At 40.7% G+C, this 23,275-nt stretch overlaps 1 protein-coding gene across 1 annotated transcript in view; it reads right to left on the bottom strand.

Moving 5' to 3' along the window:
- LOC137410727 (multiple PDZ domain protein) overlaps positions 1-23,275 on the bottom strand; it is a 197,606-nt gene that overhangs the window by 19,719 nt on the left and 154,612 nt on the right. Inside the window, exons 17-23 of the mRNA XM_078778865.1 lie at positions 21,324-21,398; positions 20,777-21,211; positions 10,432-10,510; positions 6,266-6,464; positions 4,493-4,537; positions 3,790-3,864; positions 1,514-1,597 (exon numbers count right to left, since the gene is read on the bottom strand). Of these exons, the coding sequence (XP_078634991.1) occupies positions 1,514-1,597; positions 3,790-3,864; positions 4,493-4,537; positions 6,266-6,464; positions 10,432-10,510; positions 20,777-21,211; positions 21,324-21,398 (992 nt within the window). The remainder of the gene's footprint in view (positions 1-1,513; positions 1,598-3,789; positions 3,865-4,492; positions 4,538-6,265; positions 6,465-10,431; positions 10,511-20,776; positions 21,212-21,323; positions 21,399-23,275) is intronic.

The raw sequence follows: 23,275 nt of genomic DNA, 5'->3' as shown, positions 1-23,275 counted from the left end.
TATTGAAAATTGGGTCGCCACGTCAATATCCAAGATGGCCGCCTTGCGTCTTCCACTTTGTCAACTCGCATAACTTCACCGATGGGGGACCTAGGCGTAACGCTTGTTTCATCAGAGATACTGCTCCTTCACAAACTTGAAGTGCACTGCTCCATCGATGGTGTATCTGAGGTTTTGCGTCAGTCAGTTCAGCAGTTCTGAAGATCTTTGAAAGAACTCCTAAATCCAAGATGGCCACCATTTTGACCAATCGTGGTCATTGCAGTGCATGCACTCGGTCTGACAAGTTGGAAAAATCCTGCAAACGTTTAAATTTATCAGTGTATGGGTCTCTGAGAAACAAGTATGACAAAATTTGACAGAAAGAAAAGAATAATAATCCCAAACAAGAACTGGAACGGCAATCCGTAGAGCGCATACCTCTGTCAGGCTGAACAGTTTATGTTTTGTATCCCACTGATAAGCCGAATCTGGATTCGGACCTGAACCAAAATCTAATCGGCTTGTTCTTGTCACCTAACCAACTCGTCCACCAAGTTTAGCCATAACTCATCCATAACATTTTAAAAAATATCATGTTATATAATCGCTTTTCACCCGATCGATCTCTCAATGGTGAAGAATCACTTAAAAATTAAATAATTCTCGTATCCGAATCCATATTCAGATCTTCACCAAAATCGAATCGATTCGTCCTCGTCACACACCCAACCTCTCCACCAAGTTTCTTTCAAATCCGCCCATAACCTTTTGAGATATCCTGCTATGTATCGGTTTTAGCCTGATCACTCAATTGTGAAGAATCACTTTAAAAATTCTACTAGCCTGACCAGGATCGGATCTTCACCAAAATCTAATCATTTCGTCCTCGTCACATACACTACCTCTCTGCCAAATTTCGTCCGAATCCGTCCACAACTTTTTGAGAAACCCTGTTCACAGACATACAGACAAACAGACAAACAGACAGGGGTGAAAACATAACCTCCATCCACCTTCGATGGTGGAGGTAACAATAGGTTTCCAGCTTACAGCTTTTGGAATAATAATGAGATATATCGTACATCAAGTATTGGAATTCTGAAGTTCACAAGGTATCGAGGTAACTAAGGGTAAAGGATAGTTGAATCATCATTACTATGCTAGATCCACATGCCAGCAAACTCCCACCGACTGAAAACAAACCAAAATTCCAAAATACACACTGGCACACCCTTCAAAAATACTGAGCGATCTTCAACATCCACAGCATATAAATGTAGACTGGAGAGCTGCCTTTATATCCACATCCAAAATGTCGCAAGGGAAGAAATGCAGCACTCTCTGCTGACTCTCCATACATCAACAGTGATCATGACCTCACCAGCTATGCTGCAGCCCCATATTTTATCAAATGAGACAATACTAATTTCATGGAAGAACCTACAGGCCAAATTCATAAACTGGAAAACATTAAGCATCACTTGTTTTTGTTGCTTATTGAACCAATTTAAAGTTTAAATTCAGTTCATACCTCCTCGGGGCCTCCCACTGGGTTGGCAGTGAGCTCAAGTTCTCTTCACCCTCTCCTGCCTCACGTTCGGGCAGATCATGGCTACTGAAACGAAATGTTGAAAACTGATCACCCATGCAATGATAACAGATTACACAATTCGTCGTTCAACGAGTTGAAATTCTTTAACATTACGTGTGAATATTTTTTTGCTTAATTAGCAGTACAAATCTTTCTACTTTGAAGAAATAGTCACAATCATTCCTTGAACAATCCGAATTTTAAGAATTAAAAGGAAAAGTAAGGTCATTCAGTCATGGCAATGGTTTGAATGAAAAGACAAAATAAGGTCATTCATTCATGGCAATGGTTCCTCTGCAAGCCTTGCAGGAAAAGGAGGTAAAACATATAAATGTTCCCGGGGAAGAGTGTATTGCAAGTCCCAGTGGTAAGCTCGAAATGAAAACCTCACAGGATCTAAAACTACTTGGCTAATGACATACGTACGATCTGTATGTTATGCACTCCTAAACCGCTGAAACGAAATAAGGTGAAAAGTGGTGGTCGTATTCTGGGTACGATGCAAACATTCTACTAAGTTGGGATGGCTACCTCAAACTTAGATTTTTACTTTTATTTGAAACTGGAGAATTGTTATGAGATGTGGGTGAATTACCATACGTGGTAATACACTCCTGCACCACTGGACGGAACAACTTGAAAAGTGGATGTTATAGTTAAAAAATAAATCAAAATCCTTGAGGTTGTACAAATCATCATACTAAAATACGCCATTTGTGTCTGTCCGTCTGTCTGATGAATTTTTGACGCCAATACATTCCGTCCTTACTTATCCAATCTCAACCAAACTTTACAGGATGACCAAGGGTTACATAATGAAGGTTGTAGCGCATTCATTCGCCCCCCTCCCCAAGGGGGTTTTCTCCCCTGAGCGGGTTTTCCCCGCCATTGCCGTCAATGGGTTGCGTGTTGAGGTGTATAGCCGTATTAACTTAGCTTAATCGTGGCGTTTTAACAAAGAAGAAAATTTATCGTGGCGTTTGTCCAAAGACGCTTTTAATAACAAAATTAATGATAATCGCATATTGGTAATGTTATTACAAAACAATATTTATACTAATGATAATGCCCACTACCCCCAAGGCGTTTTTCCTGCAGTGATAACGTGTATAAATAGCTTATAGTTATAATGGGGTTTCTGTGGTAGCAATGGCTTCTATAGGAAGTAAAAATATTATACACCACAAACACGTATGATTAGCTTTTTAAACAGTCGCTAATGCTCTTTACAACACAAAATGAAGAAATTTGGAGGAATCCCGACATCCGTGAAGTAAGGTTTACTTACAGAACTGAGAGAAGATCTACTGTACTCTATATAACCCAAATGTTGGGTTAATGACATGGCCCTTTCTGCCGCTATCGTGGCATTTTTTGTAGCGAAAGTTTGAAACTCGCTCCTGCTGTTTCATACGAAACTGAAAGGGAGAAGCCCGGGTTCTGCTCCTTTACCAAGCAGCTAGCTAGCGCATGCCAAGCCAGCCGTTCCTTAACAGTTTTGAATGGAGTGCTTGCTCAAATGCTTAAACCACTTGGCGATCTCTTCACAAGAAACTTGGTGAATGAACACACACCCAATGTTCTTGAGACCCGCCCATAGATCGACTGTAATCTATATACCCCAAAGAGGAATGACCCTTCCTGCCCCTCCCAGAGTCTGCGGGTGTACTAGTTCTAAAAATGCCAATTCTCTGGTGAAATCGATTTTTGCCAGAGAAGTTGGCATGTGTCTGACCGTGCAGGTTTCATCCTAGTCTGGTCATATGAAAAGCAAGTTTCATACAAAATACAGTGCAGGGAGTTCCAGGTTACAACCATAGCACCTAGAGGCCCCAAATTGTGGGTGTAGGTAGGTCAGAATCTGGCCAAGGTTTTAAGCTTCCACAGTTTGCCTTGATGGCCGTTTTGAGGTCAAATGGTGCTATACAGTGTATATTGGGATGTGGGCTCAGGCAGTGATGCCACCGGCCCGCAGGCAAAAGGTAATCACCATTAGGCCAATAACTCTATAGCTTTCAATGTCAAACACGTCCAGACACCACTGCCGGGAAAATCTCACCCGGCTAGGCAGTGCCAGGTACCCCTTTTCCCCCAGTATTAAATAAACACAACAAATAAACATGTAAACAAAAATGTATCATAACTGCTCCACAGGCAAATAATGAAACTTTAACTTGTTGGACTGCCTGAGTGGCAAAACAAGCATAATGTTCCACCTTGAAGGATCTACATGGACATGTCCAAGACTTGCAATGTAGTCCTCCACTTCCTCTGCCAGCACGTATGTCAACCTGAAAGAGCCATTTGCTGTGATGAGTGTTGAGATAATTTATCCAGAAAGAAGCACCACAGCAAATACTTCAAGAGCAACCTTTACAATTCCCAGATTACAATTCGTTCAGCCTTTTTTTTTCCCAACTATAAACATAACAAATTCATCCTATTTTCACTCTTTATCATTTCTCTCCTGCAATCCACATTTAATTATGCCTTATTCCCAACATTTCTATCTCTATTTACCTTCCTAATAGTCATTTGTAATCCATCAGCACAAAATTTTCATTTGTGTCCCCCTCCTTTCAGTTCTTAAATCCCCCATGTAGAAACTTGTGATCAGCAGAAACAAAACATAATTCAAAAATAACAACTACATGAAATGAAAAAAAAAAAACAGCACGAGCATGCAGAAGCACAAATGGTAATGATAAGTTTCCGAAGCACAATCCCGTCAATAAGCACGACTCTGCAATCTACATGCTGGCATGCACAGTTTGGCTGCAGTCGGAACAAGTGTGAAGCAATAATTTCAGCATTCTCAACTTAAACTTGAATGGACCCATCCTTTGAGAAAACAGCAATGCAACTCCAGTAACAGCCCCCCACATTGCATTTCAAGACTCCTTGCATTGGAATACTCACTCGCAAAATGATGGCTCACAGGCCCCAGTGTCTGGGTACACAAACCTAGTGCAAAGTGGTGCCGCCAGGACAGGGAGGATTGGATCAGTGGTGGATGGTTAATAAATAAGCAAACAGATTAAAGGAATTAAAAACAAAAACGGCATTGGAGAGTGCAAAGCACAGAGGCCAATGGAGGTCAGGACAAAAGCAAACTAGGTGAGTAAGAACAGGCAGTGATAAATGGATTCCAAAGGACAAAAGAAAAATGAGGGTTTGAAAACACCAAAAGGAAAATAAAGTAGTCGGCATTACAGGCAGCGGCAGTGATGAATAATAGTGCCCAGGGAATAACAAAAGCAATTGAGAACAGAGGGTACTCAAATACTCAAAAACCAAGGCAACTCAAATAAATAGGTGATGGTCCAAGGAGAGTAGACATACAAAGATATATATATATGTACACACACAATTATTTATATATATATACACATACATATATACATATATAAAGCAGGAGTGTCCTTCCATCCCCGAACAACTCCCCAAGTTTTGGGGTTAGCCCTGCCAAACCTTCTGTGGAACCTCTTGGGGTCAAAAGGTACGCAGGAGGTTTCATAAATTTCTCAATAAAATTATGATTTTGTGTTTCCACCCAAACGGCACTGCTTCTATTCACCCGAAGGTGGGTGGGAGATTTCATAAATTTCTCAATACAATTATGATTTTGAGTTTCCATCCATATGAGGTGTTATGTATCTGCCCTTACTTGCCAGCAGATTTGTCTATATTGGTTACTAGCAGGAGTGCCCGGCGTTGCCGGGCGGGAGGCAGGAGAGGGAGGGGTGAGGAAGGGAGTTGGGGGAGTGGAAGGGGGAGAGGAGGGGGAGGTGAAGGGAGAGGGAGGGGATAGATATGCTACATATACATCTTTGGGGGGGAGGGGGGGAGGTTAGCTTTGACAAGCCCCTCCGTGTTGGGGGAGGGGGGGATGGGAAGGAGGAAAAATGTACCTGTGCAAAGAGTGATTTAACCTCAGTGTTATCCAGGTAAAAAAAGGAAATTGTAATACCCCCTGCCACCATCACCCGTTGGAGCTACACGGTACACATTTTTACATAGAGAATTTACGTCCCTCTCACAAGTCTCCCAGTCCCCCACACCCCCGCATGGGGCCGTGGCGACATAGCCGATGTTTCCCTCCCAGACAAAGTTGTATTTGTACACCGAGTAAAGTATATAAGCGCTTATAGCTGGAGTACCGGGCGTTGCTCAAGCGAAAAAGAAACATTAACATATTTGAAATGAGGGCAAATATAATGGAAAAGCAATTACATCCAAATCAGAATCCATCACAAATGTCAAATCATCATTTTACCTTTTCTTTCAATATATGCTGCTGAATGTGCCATTGATCACGTTTCTGAGTTAATTATGATGACGTTCAGGAAGAAGAACAAGCCTTACCACCAACTTCAACTGCTCCAGGATTTGTTTGATTAGTTGTATTCAAATGTCCGGTTCTTGTTTTGTATTTATTTATGCGAATGTGTACTTGTATTTAACTGTTATTAATCAAAAAAGGCTTCGGCACTATATATCCCAACCTTATAAGCAATTTCAGCAAACATCTGACATTATAATTTTTAACATGCACATATGCTCCTTTCCTGCTTTCCTGAAATCTTATTCAAAAGATAATTAAATTCCCCAATCATTCTAGACTTTAATCTATCCATTAATCATGCTGTTCAACATCCTTGCTTTCCTCTGCTACTCCCTTCTTGTACACACCCTAGTTCACTGCTGACTAGCGAGTGCTTGCGTAGGAGAGCTCTCGCTCGTGCATTCCCAACACCACCCAGTGATTCCCCGTTGATCCGCACAATGCAGTCTCCTGAAGAAATGTGGCCGCCATTTGATACAGCTCCCCCAGAAGCCACTTTGCGGACGATCACGCCGGCACCAGATGCAACAGAAGTCACAGTCAGACCTGAAATGATATTGTATAACCTGTTTCAAAAACGAGTTGCATTCCCTCTACATAACGGAATCAAAGGTAAATCTGTAAATATCAAATTTCATTCCTACATGATCCTCAGAACATATTTTATATACCAACTGTGCAAAAGTTCAAAATAAACTGCAGACCTCATCTCATGAAGAGGGCTGCTCAAAATGATGAAAATGAGAATGTAATATTTTGCGTGTTTCAGGCAGAGGTAAAGCCACAGGTAATTGTGCTGATATTTTAGGCCACACGAGACAACCTGATAACTGTGAATTGTTAGCCCTCTCAAGTAAGAAGCAGATTCACAATGAGACTGTCAGGGAATTAACATTTATTTGAAGGCATTATAGAATTGCCCAGCATTGTAGAAAAACTGAAAATAGGATCATTTATCAATAAATTAACAATCAATAAAAAGAAAGACTAAATCCCAAAAGCGGTTTTTATATTTGAAGATTTATTTATATAAATGTGACAATAAGCTGGAGTAATACTGGGATTTATTTATAGCTGTATCATGCAATAGTAGATGATATTATTGTGGTGAAATTTGTTTTAGTTTGTTTGAATAGGTTGTAAATGTAAAAGTGATTGTGAATCTCGTATATGTACATTGTACATGGGTAGTTTGGAAGGTTTTGAAATTTAAAAGATTAAATTATTTTGAGTGCTCAAAATGTTGTTTTGTTATAAAATACTGCTTGTCCGTTTTATTGCAAAAAAATACATTGAGAAACTATAACGGCGCTCGGTAGAAAGCATACCTCCGCCAGGATGAACAGTTTACATTTTGTATCCCACTGATCGGATCCGCATCCGGAACTGTACCAAAATCTAATCGGTTTGTATTTGTCATATACCCAACTCAAGTTTCGTCCCTCAAGTTTCCATCATCAAGTCCGTCAAGTTTCCTCCAAAGCTTTTTTTATATACCGTGCATATATTATATATATATATACGGTGCAGGGTCCGTCAGGGAGGTGTGACGATTTTCAGAAAACTCATACATAGTTATTTTTAGTCGAATTTCAATTTTTATGTTTTTTAAAGACTACATATATAATGCCATGTAATACACTGTAACAAAGACATTTAAAAAATGTAATTCATGTTTGAAAAATGACATCATCTAAATGGCGGCCGTTCTTGTCCAAGCATTCTTGCAGACGCGCGGAAAAGTTGTCCATAGACCTTTCAACCATGGCAAGTGGAATAGCTCGAATTTCTCTGGTGATGGCATCTGAAAGGGTCTCAAGAGTGCGTGGTTTTTCAATGTAAACCTTAGTTTCAGGTAACCGCATAAAAATAGTCACAGGGTGAAAGATCGGGCGATCGAGGGGGCCACTCCACATCCCCACGGATTGAAATGAGGTGCCCTGGAAAATGTTCTCTAAATAAGGCCATTGATTCTCTTGAGGTATGGCAAGTAGCCCCATCTTGCTGAAACCAAACTGTAGGGAGGTCAATGCGACGTCGTCTTACATCCGTAGAGCGCGAGCGTGCCGTACCGCTGACCGACGAGGGCTGGCCTCCACTGCTTGTCGAACCCTTTCGATGTTTTCCGGGGTCCTAACGGTTCGATCACCTCCCCGAGCTGCTCCCGGCCTCACAGATCCAGTTGTCCTGAAGTTTTTTACCCACTTCAATATTGTGTTTCGAGACGGAACGGCGCCACGTCGACCAACATTGAAGTGAGTACGAAATCTGCGCTGTGTAAGCACCACCGAACTACCCGTTTGAATAAACGTCTCAACAACAAAGACGCGATGTTCAATTGTCCACAGCTCCATGGCTACTGAAATGGCGCCTAACAACGAGTAACAAACAGCCATCACGCATGCACTAGACCCCCCACTTGCATTGTTATACCCAATTCAAACATGAATTACATTTTTTTAAATGTCTTTGTTACAGTGTATTAAATGGCATTATATATGTAGTCTTTAAAATAAAAATTTTTTTAAATTCGACTAAAAATAACTGTGTACGAGTTTTCTGAAAATCGTCACACCTCCCAGCCGGACCCTATATATATATGTGTGTGTGTGTGTGTGTGTGTGTGTGTGTGTGTGTGTGTGTGTGTGTGTGTGTGTGTGTGTGTGTGTGTGTGTGTTGTTTAAAGCTAACGGGGCATTACGTGGCAGTCCTAATCCCCAATAGCAGGCAACATAATATAACCAGTATAAAAACCCGTCCAAAATGACAAGTTGGAACAGTTTATTCGACGGTGCAGCCTCGTGAGGATGGCAAAGTTTGAAGCCTCGGCCTTGTGTCAGGTGCGCTTATATCTTCTTTATTTATTGGACATCATATGGATGTAAATGAACAATCATTTTACTCTGCGCGTTGCACATCACGTGCAGCCAATTTCACCTTCCTGCACGTTGTATTTATTGTTATTAAAAAAAACGCTTCTGTACACCGCCCTTGAGGCTTGATTTGCAAGCCACCGTCTACAATTCCAGAGCCTGGTGTTGGCTTAGCGGTTAGGGTGCCGGCTTGGGATCCTCGGATCCTGGGTTTGAATCCTGGTCCATCACTGAATTAACACCAGGAGGGTTGACTCAGCCTGTCATCCTTCTGAGGTCGGCAAATTGAGTACCAGATAACTGGTAATTCTCTGTGTGTTGCAAGAGGCGACTAACAGGGTTGGTGGCAGGAAGGGCATCCGGCCATAAAACATTGCTTCAAAAAGGGGAACACGGTGCCCAAAAAAGGCCAACCCCTGCTCTGCGGGGAAAAATGGCCTCTAAAGGTGGTTCTTCTTCTTCTTCGTCTACAATTCCAATGGAAGTGACATAATTACTCTTTTATGGAAAATGTTTTACGAGTTTGTTTTATCCTCAAAAATAGACCGCAGTGAACACACATTCATGTTAAAAGATTGGTCGACAAACCCACCCTTATGAAGGGGGACAGATATCTGTACAAACACACAACTGACTGTGTTTTATATGGTAGGTTAACCTTGCGACATGGATTGTCATTACTGGATTGCAGCATTATAAAAAGTTGATATGAATAAACCACTCGTGTTTTTTAAAGAAATGTGAGAGCTTCTCAAATACTTAACATGAATAGCAATGAACATTGACAAAATTAAAGCTGAAAGTTTTAGGGAATTGAGCTAAATAAAATGCTGGTGATCCCTACATGTACAACCGCCTCACCTCACACATCCCTGCACACTCAACTATCAAGCCTGGGATCAAATCTCACCCCCAACTATAAACCGTCATCCTGGGGTTTCACATGTAGGGTAATTCATCAATAGATGTGCTGTCCCTCAAATGGATGTTAACCTGGGCATTATGTCTGTCAGCATTAGTTAGTGGATGTTAAATATACCACGGTTTACTTTGCAAACAGTAGGTGAGACTTCCTGCGTTGGAGTGACAACTCGTCTGGAATTGTAACCCTCACATTATAAACTGCTTTAGCAGCACTGATGCACTATAGAAAGCATGGTACATGATAAATTGGTGCCTCCTGCCAGTCACCAAGGTAATTTTGGTTGGAGCAAAGCAAATTGTTGCACATTCTCATCATGAAGTTGAGAATAATTTTGATAATTGGCAACATACTTTTAAAATTCCCTTTTTTGTGTGTTTAACAGAACTAATGTCAAAAACCATCCATTTTATCGAGAGCCCAATTATCCTGGCTTCATTTTCCTTTTCATGAATACCCGAGCCCGATTGCTGAAGCTAAATCGCAGAAGTTTTTTTATCATGCTTTCTCATACTTGCAGTTGATTATTGGAAGGCAAGCATTTTTGATACGTTGATGCCCAGTTATTATTGCTCCTAACAGATCTGGCCTCCATTATATATGTAATTCCAAGGCACTTTTGTTGCACTCTAAATGTCACATGGCACAACATGAGAATAGTTGGAAAAAAAATGGCAACGGATAGTTTAAGAAGAGATAAAGAAATGGTCAGACTAACCGAGGCCTGAGGTTCCCTTTTGTATTTGAATGTTCTTTTCATATTCGGATGGAACCTTTCCAATGCATGCACATGGCTCCTGTTTCAAGATACACACAAACCAGCACATCAGGATTGGCAAACGACACACCAAGGTATTGCAGTAAGCAGGACTGTTGAGATTACTCTGACCACAACATTGTCAATCAAAAACAAAACTCTGAGGCAAAGGGCTGAACCCCGGATTTAAACAAAAATCGTCATCCGATTTATCTTAAGTGGTGAAGCTCAAATCAATTTCATTGTGCAGTAGTTGTAAAGGAAAATGGTGTGAAGAAGCAAGCTCATCTTAAAGGGGCACTATGTACTATAAATGTGAGATTTCTGATTTAAACAAACTAGTACACCCGCACACTATGGGAGTGGCAAGAAGGGTCATTCCTCTTTGGGGTATGTAGATTACAGTCGATCTATGGTCGGATCTCAAGAACATGGAGTGTGTGTTAATTTACCAAGTTTCTTGTGGAGAGATCGCCAAGTGGTTTAAGCATTTGAGCAAGCACTCCATTCAAATCCGTTAAGGAACGGCTGGCTTGGCAAGCGCTAGCTAGCTGCTTGGTAAAGGAGCACAACCCGAGCTTCTCCCTTTCAGTTTCGTACCAAACAGCAGGAGCGAGTTTCAAAAGTTCGCTACGAAAAATGCCACGGTAGCGGCAGAAAGGGCCATGTTATTAACCCAACATTTGTGGGTTATATAGAGTACAGTAGATCTTCGCTCAGTTCTGTAAGTAAACCTTACTTCATCGATGTTGGGATTCCTCCAAATTTCTTCATTACCTTCGCAAAAGCGGAAGGTTATGTTTTGATCGCTGTGTATTTATTTGTATGTCTGTGTGTGTGTGTGTATGTTATTCGCATAACTCAAAAAGTATTCAACCGAATTGCATGAAATTTGGTGGGATGATTGGTTATTATACGGGACACATTTGATTAGATTTTGGGAGCAATCGGGTCAAAGGTCAAGGTCAAGGTCACGAAAAGGTCAAAATCGTATTTTTACCAAGTACAGAACAGTAGCTGCGGCGAAGGTATGCGCTCTACCGAGTGCCCGTTCTAGTTTGGTGTTATAAAGAGCATTAGCGACTGTTTAAAAAGCTAAGCATATGTGTTTGTGGTGTATAATATTTTTACTTCCTGTAGAAGTTGTTGCTCCCACGGAAATGCCATTATAACTATAAACTATTTATACATGTTATCACTGCAGGAAAAATGCCTTGGAGAAGTGGGACATTATTAGTATTAATATTGTTTTGTAATAACATTAACAATATACCATTATCATAAATTTTGTTATTAAAAGCGTCTTTGGAAAAAACGCCACAATAAATCTTCTTCTTTGGAAAAACGCTACGATAAAGCTAACTTAACATGGATATACACCTCAACACGCAACCCCATTGACGGCAATGGCAGGAAAAACCCGCTCGGGGGAGAAAACCCCCATTGGGGAGGGGGGCAAATGAATGCGCTACAACCTTCATTATGTAACCCTTGGTCATCCTGTCAAGTTTGGATGAGATTGGATAAGTAACGACGGAATGTAATTGCGTCAAAAATTCATCAGACAGACGTACAGACAGACACAAAATGGTGTATTTTAGTATGATACCCTTTGGAATCAAGCATGGACACCAACTAAGAAAGTGAAATTGATCACCATACTGTAAATAGAAATGCGCGATGAGAACAATGTTTCTATTGTCAGGAAATTGGCAAACCAAAGTCTATTTTAGCCTTAACAATTTATAATTTATTCAAATGTATTACCCCACGTTAGTAAGGGAAACATATGAAAATCTGTTAACTAAATTGTTACCAAAAAATTTCTTCACCAATATGTTTGTAAAGGTGTGTAATAACATGTGTTAAAATGTTGAAGGTCAACTCCCGTGGGAAACCCAGAAAAAAAGCTGTTGAATTCGGGTACCGAAAAATTATTTTCGAGAATTTTTATTTTTTTAAATCGGCCCTTAAGTAACTTATGAGGGGTCAAATAAGGGTTTTTCATGATTCTGAGTTGATTGTTAACATTTATATTTCACCACAGACACTCCTTTGTGGAAAAATAAGTGTGTCTTTGTACTAAAATACTAAATAAGTACTAAAATAAATTTAAGTGTCTTTGTGGAAGATGGGAGCCAGACACTCAGACCCAGTAGTGCCAGTGTTTGAGCAAAGGTTTGAAGAAACCTTCAAACGACTCGCAAAAGGAGGAAGAACACCTGCACTCTGGGTGGAGTACCACCACATGGTAGATGTGATCAAGGTCTTTATCAGAACCGAGCGACTTGCAGACCACAATGGGCATCTGTCCTGCATTGTTACCAAGATGCTTCACATCTTTGCCGCTGCAGGCCATCATCAGTATGCCAAGGGCGCACGGCTGTACTGTCAACTCATGAAGGAACTAGAAACTTTGCCTGCTTACAAAGACACCTTAGAACGTCTCACTGCCCACGGGAACCACGTTGTCCGTTACTCAAGTCATGAGTGGTCCGGCACATGGTGTGACATTTGCATTGAGCAGACATTAATGAAGGCAGCCAAGTCACAAGGTGGACTGAGCAGAGGAAGAATGAGAAACAGTTTTTCTGGCCACAAATGCTGGGTGCTCACCCTCAGTCACCTGTCTGATGTCAACCGGCGGATGGAGGAGGACGTCAGTAAACATGTTCCAGTCCACAGAGACCTTGCCAAGACACAGATGAAGTGAGATGCAGAGGCAGTTGAACTTGTCCTAAAATGGTTTGAGGAGATCAAGCCATTCGACAACGATAGAGACAAGGAGTTGCTCGTGTCTTTCTCAACAGGATTCACAAGCACTGGAGATGACGCAGTCAATGCTGAGAGAGCAGCTGAAGTTGGGATGGAGATGCAGATCAAGCTGGATGGACAGTCAGTGACGTCGACCATGGATGTCAAGTCAAAGATAAAAGCCCTGTCATCACTAAGAAAATTTCCCTTGGTCAACGAGAAAAAGATTCACCTTGACTCACTAAAGTTGTTCAACCGACTGATCATTTTCGCCCAGCGGGATATGACAGTTGAGACAAGCTTACAGTATGAGCTGACTCCCTTCCCATTGTCCCTGTTCAGCAACAAAGATCAGAAGATGAACAAGGCAAACAAGGCAGACTTTTCAAATACAAGCCTGAAGGCGTTAACTGATCCACTTGACTTGACTAACCAACCCTGCTGCACCCTCATAATTGATGGCGGATGGCTTGTCTACATGGTGAAGTGGGAACAACGTCAGACCTGGCAGGAGATCGCCAACAGTTACCTGAGCTACGTGCAGTATCTGGGCCGCTGCTCCCAGAAGATCATTGTGGTCTTTGATGGCTACAGCAGATCACCAAAAGATCACGACCACATCCGGCGTACCAAGAATTCCTGCTGTAATCTCCAGATTCGACCGGATATGTCCAACTGGACCACAAGAGCAAAGTTTCTGGACAACATTTACCATGGACGAGATACTACATTGGGTGAAATTCGGTACAACATGTTCTCAAGGAAGGCAGCGGCAGGAGTGATCAAACCAGAGACTCTACCTCCAACAGAGGGTGCAGCTGCACAACATTCACTCCGTGCCTACCTGCAGACCCGGGACTGGATCCTTCTACAGAGCATGTCTCTGAACCCCAGTGACTATGGATGGACAATAGGTGTGCATGGGTATGAGCCAGTTCCAACACTGGACCCCACGGCTCCTGAGGAGCTATTGCAGTTCACGAGCTGTAATTGTCATGGAGATTGCAGCAACCGGCGATGCAGCTGCAAGAAGAATGGGGTCACGTGCATCTCGGCCTGTGGAGTCTGTAATGGCATTACATGCAGAAACTGCAGTCATGACGTTGTTGAGTCTGAAGAAGACATAGACAAAGACTGTTGAAACTTCTGACATTGTGAATGAGAAATAACTCTTGAGTATTATATATGTATGTGAAATAAAAGCTACTTTGTGTGTAAATGTAAAAGTGAAAATATAAATGTTAACAATCAACTCAGAATCATGAAAAACCCTTATTTGACCCCTCATAAGTTACTTAAGGGCCGATTAAAAAAAAAAAAAATTCTCGAAAATATTTTTCGGTACCCGAATTCAACAGCTTTTTTTCTGGGTTTCCCACGGGAGTTGAACTTCAACATTTTAACACATGTTATTACACACCTTTACAAACATATTGGTGAAGAAATTTTTTGGTAACAATTTAGTTAACAGATTTGTGAAATATCTCATAAAATGCCCTTACTACGTGTGTGAAACAAAAAGGAGGGTTAAGCAATTGGTTCACTCTGTCTGTCTGCAGACTTCAATCGATGATTAAAGAACACCCTGTATACTTTGAACAAATCTGTGATTTTGAACACCCGGTATACTTTGAACACTACAACACGAATCGGAACATGAACCTGCAGTTTAGCAGTACTTTGGCCCTGAATTTGGCAAATTGTACGGAACCGTACCGAGTGCGCATGCACAGAGAGGAAGTAGATATATTTTTTAGAGTGTCTGCCTGTCTATCAAAATAGAAAATCATTAAAACAGGAAATGTACTGTTATTAGTGACGTCATAAATGACACAAACACCTGTCATGAAGAACTTGTGGGAAATTGAGTTATCGACTCCTACTCACCGCTAAAGGTTAATGACGTCATCCACTCTGAGCTCTGAGCAGTGTCACCTATGCGGTTTAAGCTTAAGTACATTGGAATACTGTCATAAGTTCAATAAGAAGCAGGAAATGGCGTATCACCTGTAAGCCAATCCAATGTTGTGTTCACGGAGTAATATAATCCACTCATGTGTCATCAATGGTCAGTGTCCATGATTATAATTTGCTCACTGCAAGTAGTTCAATGATCATAGTCCCCCAGGTGAAGAGAGCAAACCGTTGAAGATAGGGGTCGCGAACATGACACGTGACACGAAGGCCATGGAAAATAAAGATGAACAACTGCTGCAGATAGGGTCGCTAGTGCGACACGTGATGTGGAATCCACGGGTGCTCTGCAGACACACTTGGATGATCTTCCTGCTTGGAGATGCGACAATTGCATGCAGCCAAAGCCTCAGAAATGTAGAGTTCCGCTAGTTAGCTTCCTGCACACTGCCTCTCTTTCTGTGATTTGTACTAATGAGGTATGCGCTCTACCGAGTGCCGTTCTGATTTACTATTGATTTAACAGCTGTGCAATGTTCGGGGGAGTTGATTGTTCATATCTTTTGGTTCGGGTTTTCAGAATATTTCAATGATGAGTTTCTGAGATCCAGACCTGTGATGTATTGGCGATTAGATGGGAGTATGTTTTGATGGCGACTCGACACAATAAGGGACTTTCCAAAGCAAGTTAGAATTGTGATTCTTCTTTCCGCCAGCTAGGGGAGGTTAATAGGAGATCATATAGGAGATCAGCATAATGGGATGTCTCAGGAAATGTGATAAAGTGGAGGGCTCTTCGCAGTACCCGCTCAACGCTTTATAACTGCTTCGTGGTCAGGCTGGAGCTCCATACAGGATCAACGAATTTGAAGAGGTCGAATGTACCTGTACATGGCGTATGTCAGAATCGAGTATGGGATGGGACCAACACCATATCTCTTCAGCGAGCACAGGATGTAAAGACGATGCGAGGCTCGCCATATCATTCATTGGACTTGAAAGCCTCATTTTAGGTCCGATTGAAGAGTAACTTCAAGGGGACAAAGCGAAGATACTGTCTCAAGTGCCATAATACGTCCATAACTTTTTGAAATATCACGAGTTACTTTTTATTTTTTATTTTTTTTAGGCCATCGTTTTTGGCCTGAAACCTTCACTTTCAAACCTTCACTCAATGGTGAAGAATCGCTTAGAAAATTAAAAAAGTCTCGTATCTGGATCCGTAATTATCCAGATATGAGAAAACGTTGTTGACAGATTGGGTGTGTGACAAGGATGAATCGATTCCATTTTGGTGAAGATCTGAATCCAGATCCGGATGAGATAATTTTTAATTTTTAAAGTAATTCTTCACCATTTAGAGATGGGGACAAAAACTGTATAAATAGTATGATATTTCAAAAAGATGTAGATGGATTATGACAAAACCTGGTGGATGAGTTGGTTAGGTTACAAGAACAAGCTGATTCGATTTTGGTTCAAATCCGGATCCAGATCGGGCCTATTAGTGGGATACAAAACGTAAACTGTTCAGCCTGGCAGAGGTATGCGCTCTACCGAGTACTGTTATAGTTTAAAGTGTATTCATTTAATTTCATTGGCATCACAATTGCTTCTGACAATCATGGAAGACCATATAAGCTTGATGACCATCGACCTCTGACGAGAGAGAATCCAATGGCATTCTTTGACGTCACAACGTCGACCGATATGACTCCGCCCACATTATTACATCATTATAATACCTGTACCAAGTTTGATTTAAATCCGCTGTTCGCACATTTCACATTTTTACCTGGCATGACCTCTGACCTTTGACCTTTGCCACCGAAATCTAATCAGTTCATCTTTGCACCATAATACATACTTATACCAAGTTTAGTCAAAATCCCATTACTGGTTCACAAGTTAGCTTGGTAACAGAATTTTTACCCAACGGACCTTTGACCTTTGCCCTCTTGACCCCATAATCTAATCCGTTCCTCTTTGTATCATTATACATAATTGTACAAAGTTTGACTTGGATCACTTTAGCCATTCTTAAGTATTGTAGTAACGAAAACCTCTCACGGATGGACAGACGAACGCACGGACAGACAGACAGCCAGACGGCGATTTCGGCATAAAACATAAACTGTAGTTTATATCATGAGGATTATGATTATTATGAGGATTTATTTATGGAGGCATAAAACTGTAGTTTATATCATGAGGATTATGATTATTATGAGGATTTATTTATGGAGGCATAAAACTGTAGTTTATATCATGAGGATTATGATTATTATGAGGATTTATTTATGGAGGCATAAAACTGTAGTTTTAGTTAAATTACACTAAAATGAAATTACTACTAAAATAAAAAAATTGACAACTCAAGATATAATTATAATATTTAATTTAACTTCACATTACAATGGTTAGAAAAATGTAGATGAATGGTTGGCATCCATAATTTTTCTCAGAAGTTTACTCGAAGAGTCTTCGTAAAGTTTATCACTTACTTCAAGAGTAACCTGGAAATTTATAGCACGATTGGTTGTGAGACACCACGTGCTGTACACAGCCAATCAATGACACACCGAGACAAGACAAAGCTGGTTTTGCAGAAATTACTCAGAAATTCACTTCTTTTTTTTTTTTCCCCCTCTTTTTCCTATTAATAAATAAGTTCATTTACAGATACTGTGGATGACCTTTCTTTACAAGAAGATAACTCACACCCATGATGTACTTAAATATAGTGCCCCTTTAATAATGTGCAAATAAATAAACAAACAAGAAAACGTCATGCGTAGCACGATACTTGCAAAATACGCCCTCCCCCAAAAGTTTTCAATGTGACATGATGGCCTATGGTGACCTCAAAAATACTTGGTGGTTGAATTCAGTGACCAGATATGCAAGTCCTCTTCAAATTTCATGTCAATTGGATGAAAATTGAGGATTTTAGAAATTTGGCCTATGTTGACCTTTTGGCCTATGTTGACCTCAAAGATACTTGGTGGTTGAATTCACTGACCAGATATGCAAGTCCTCTTCAAATTTCAAGTCAATTGGATGAAAATTGAGGATTTTAGAAATTTGGCCTATGTTGACCTTTTGACCTATGTTCACCTAAAATATAATTTGTGGTTGAATTCAGTGACGAGATATGCAAGTCCTTTTCAAATTTCAAGTCAATTGGATGAAAATTGAGGATTTTAGAAATTTGGCCTATGTTGACCATTTGGCCTATGTTGACTGCAAGAATACTTGGTGGTTGAATTCAATGCAAGTCCTCTCCAAATTTCAAGTCAATTGGATGAAAATTGAGGATTTTAGAAATTTGGCCTATGTTGACCATTTGGCCTATGTTGACCTCAAAAATTATTGGTGGTTGAATTCAATGACCAGATATGCAAGTGGTCTTCAAATTTCAAGTCAATCGGATGAAAATTGAGGATTTTAGAAATTTAGCAAAGTTGGTGACCTTTGGCCTATGTTGACCTTTTGACCTATTGACCCCAAAAACAATAGGCTTCTGGCATTTGACCAACTCTACCACTTGGTGAAGTTTGGTGAAGATCGGTTGAAAATTGTGACCTGTAGGCCGGTGACAAACAAATGAACATATGTCATCCACAGGGTGAACCGTATCTTGCCATTTGACCTTGACCTTAATAATTTCGTATGGTGAATAGTATGTCTTCATGACCAACGCACATGAAATATTGAAAGATTTTGATGAGAACTGAGGAAATAATTTTTTCATGAAAATTCCGTTTTTTCGTCATGACGTCATCAAATGACGTCATAGCGTCAAACTGTTTACAGATCTGGGAAGCACTCATCAAGGGCATTCATATGAGGTATTACTCGATATGGTACCTACGATTTCAAAATTTGACCTTGGGGTCAATAATTTTCGACCTCCAGCGCTAACCATGAAGGTCAAGGCCGATCGCCACCAAAAACTAATCAGCTGAGCGCCGGACCATATACTAGATTCCCATGAAGTTTGGAGACGATCCGATCAAAGTTACTCAAAAAATAAGGGTTTCGTTGACCTCCATGATTGACCGCAAAGTGACCTTGACCTTTGACCTTGACCTTCAAAATTTTGTGTGCTGAAGGGTATCTCTATAGGACTCTGATATGCGAAGTTACAGGAGTTTCCAATAATAACTGTGGTCTACAGAGTGATCTAAACGTGAAAAAAAAATGATTAACCACAAACAAACAAACAAAATAAACATATGTCACCCACAGGGTGAACCGTATCTTGCCAAGTGACCTTGACCTTTGACCTTGACCTTAATAATTTCGTATGGTGAATAGTATGTCTTCATGACCAACGCACATGAAATATTGAAAGATTTTGATGAGAACTGAGGAAATAATTTTTTCATGAAAATTCCGTTTTTTCGTCATGACGTCATCAAATGACGTCATAGCGTCAAACTGTTTACAGATCTGGGAAGCACTCATCAAGGGCATTCATATGAGGTATTACTCGATATGGTACCTACGATTTCAAAATTTGACCTTGGGGTCAATAATTTTCGACCTCCAGCGCTAACCATGAAGGTCAAGGCCGATCGCCACCAAAAACTAATCAGCTGAGCGCCGGACCATATACTAGATTCCCATGAAGTTTGGAGACGATCCGATCAAAGTTACTCAAAAAATAAGGGTTTCAACATTTGACCTTGGGGTCAATAATTTTCGACCTCCAGCGCTAACCATGAAGGTCAAGGCCGATCGCCACCAAAAACTAATCAGCTGAGCGCCGGACCATATACTAGATTCCCATGAAGTTTGGAGACGATCCGATCAAAGTTACTCAAAAAATAAGGGTTTCGTCGACCTCCATGATTGACCACAAAGTGACCTTGACCTTTGACCTTGACCTTCAAAATTTTGTGTGCTGAAGGGTATCTCTATAGGACTCTGATATGCGAAGTTACAGGAGTTTCCAATAATAACTGTGGTCTACAGAGTGATCTAAACGTGAAAAAAAATGATTAACCACAAACAAAAAAACAAAAAAACAAACAAAAAAACAAACATACAAGCTGACTAATACATCTTGCAAAAACTTCGTTTTGGCAAGATAAAAACAAACATACAAGCTGACTAATACATCTTGCAAAAACTTCGTTTTGGCAAGATAACAAACAAGCAAACAAACAAACAGACAGACAGAGTCACAAACACAACCGACCAATATACTTGTAAAATCTTCGATTTTGCAAGTAATAAATCAGGGGATCAGCATGACTCAAAGCAAATAACAACATGCGTCCTGCTTTGATTTTGCACATCAAACAACAAAGGCAAAGGCAAATGTCTCAAAGGAGGAGATTACTTGTGGATCATCAGATAAAAATCATCCTAAATGTGATTTAACGAAACATTTTATGTTTTTGGAAAGTAGTCAATTTTAGTATTGAACTTTTTTCTTGAAAATTTAAAGATCTTCCTATGACATTCTGCTTACGCCTCCATCCAAAAGAACAACAAGCAAGCAGCAAAGAGCAAACAGTTACACAATTATTCAGAGTAAATCATCACTACTAGCCGTCGACCTCACCAGATGCAGCATGCTAGCTTGTGCTCCACCACACATCACCGCATGCTCAAAGCACACCCTCACCTGCCCACCATCTGTATTGTCTCCCAGACCTATGTGCCACATCATGTCACAGTGAGCCTGGTTGATGCCTGGTGAAACCTGGGTGCTGCCGAGCACAGATGCTCCTTTTTGCATGAAGGCACCAGGCAGCCTGCCAGACCAGACCCGAGAGTTGCGGAAGCTGGCCAGCCATATACGGGTGTCTCTCAACTGTTCATCGAGGTCTGGTATGGCTTGATGGCAGGGACCACACAGAGCTGGCCTTGTGTCATTATCAATAAGATCAGATTGCAATGGTAGTGTTCGAGAATGAAGCAGCATCGGAAAGCTCTCTTTGGCCCCTGAAGCATTTTTATGGAGCTCCGGTGCCAAGCTTTGTAAGAATACGTCAACATCTGGATCGCTCAAACAATGAGCACGACGTGGCTTGGTGAGTGGGTGTGGCACAGGTAACTCCTAGCCCAATAAGGAATGGCATGAAAAAGTCAAGGACACCCATTACCCCCAAGTAAGAGAAAGAAAACATTTTCAGCACACATAAAAATCTACTATAAATTCAAGAAAATACCTTCTGGAGATCTGGATCAGGTGTCTTAAAGTCCCCAAAGGTTGTTTCGCTTGGCTCTAGTTCTGAAGCCTCCACCTGTCGTATCACATTGCATCCAATAATGTCACAGCAGACAAAGTAAATAACATGGTTTAGGGTACAGGATACAAAGTTTCAAGAAGATCGGTTGTAATTAAAGGAAAACTTGAAATTATAATGCCTCGTTTCCACTAGCCGGGCAAGCCTGTCTGTGCAAGGAGTGAAGGCTTCTACTGATCAGAATTACATGCAAACCTGAGCTGGAACCGCATGATGAAGACAGTTCCACTGTATCTTCAAATCCACTTGCTTTCGAGTCATTAGGCAAGAGCAACCATGTTGGCAGTTGCTCCCAACAAAAAGCATGCCAGCAAATGGACTGTTTTGCCATTATGTGCTACAACAGTGCAAAGTGCTTAAAATAAACTTTGTGTTGTGGACTACTTGCAATGTCTGGTAACCACCCACAAATGTACCCTCCAAATGTAAGCTTCGGCTACTTTCTCCTTTACAAGCACATGAATAATTCTCTCATATATGAGAGCATTGGAAGTGCTCTTTGCGGTAATACATACTCCATGAATTAGTAAACATGACAATAAAGGATTCCCCATCCACTATCACTCAGCTCTCGAGTAAATGCCTCCTTTTTGACTTGTGCTGTTTTCAGGAACTTTGATGGCATAACGTTTTTAAAGGCCACAGCAGGACAAATCATTTCTTGTTTCTAAAAAGAAGCTCATAAATATGAAACCAGGGACAGTGTAGAGGTGTATTTTGTGAATAGAAAAATACAAGTCTTGCCCATGTTCGTCATTAAAAAATTAGATTAATGGCTTCAAAGGAGAACAAGACTTTGTTAAGGAAGGTGTCGGTTTGCATCCACGGATAATTCGAATGATAGTACATGGTGTTGTGTCATTGTTGTGCAAAATTTGCTACACTAGTGGGACCAATGTTTTTTGGAATCCTTATACCCGAGGCAACAAGACCTGAGTTGGTTCCATTTTTCTCAATGGCGTCTTTGGCGGCCATTTTGACTTTCAAAATGGCCGCCATTTTTTGCAATTTTGTATGTATCTTTTCACATAAAACACTTTGATTAACCATTTTTTCTGGCATTTTTGTCATTCCTTGTACAGAAAATCCACCAGAACACATATTCAGTTAACAGACGTTTTTTGAGAAATATCTTTGGCTAACAACTTGCTTTGAGCATAATCTAGTGGGTTGTAGCTGAAGAAGTATATGCACAAATTTTCTAGAGACGCCAAGTACAGGAAGAAATCTGGCTGCTTCAGTGAACGTATGAAGTTAATCAGCGCCAACACTTGCCTCATGTACATTCGTGCCCATTGATACATTGGGAATTTACTGTGGCTCCTGTCAAAATCACTCAGCTGCTTTTCCAAGTTTAGATGTTCAATCTCCATTAGAAGTTGGTGATGGGCTTCCTGAATGCCTACCTCTTTCTTGTTTGCTTCTATCAAGTTATCCATACAGGCAGATAGAGCTTCTACAACTGCAGGCTTCTCTTTCAGAAATTCTGAAAGCCAGAGATCAAAGAATACCTCTAATGTGAGCTCATGAGCTTGACGGTCGTCCCCTCTTGCGGTTCGTCAGATTTGAAATATTCTTTGATTCACAAGATTTACTAACGTTCACTTCATCACGTTTGATATGAGCACGATTTGTCACTGCCTTGTAACATTGCTTGTGCCATGTAGCCATTTTTTCTTTAAGTACTACTGAAGAAACATCACATAGTCTCTTACTAGCTGACGCAAAGCTTAAGTTGCCAAGTTGCACTCTTTTGTGTAAGCTGCTAAGAAATGTTTCATATGAAGCACATTTAAAATTGGCATGAGCAACGTCAACCAAAGGTTCAGGAGTTCTCTCTTGGCAGAATACACAAAGTTCGTAACTTGTGCATT

The sequence above is a fragment of the Myxine glutinosa genome, chromosome 1 (assembly GCF_964187855.1).
Source record: "Myxine glutinosa chromosome 1, kmMyxGlut1.1, whole genome shotgun sequence".
Lineage (NCBI taxonomy): Eukaryota > Metazoa > Chordata > Myxini > Myxiniformes > Myxinidae > Myxine > Myxine glutinosa.
This window is presented reverse-complemented; position numbering and strand designations above follow the sequence as displayed.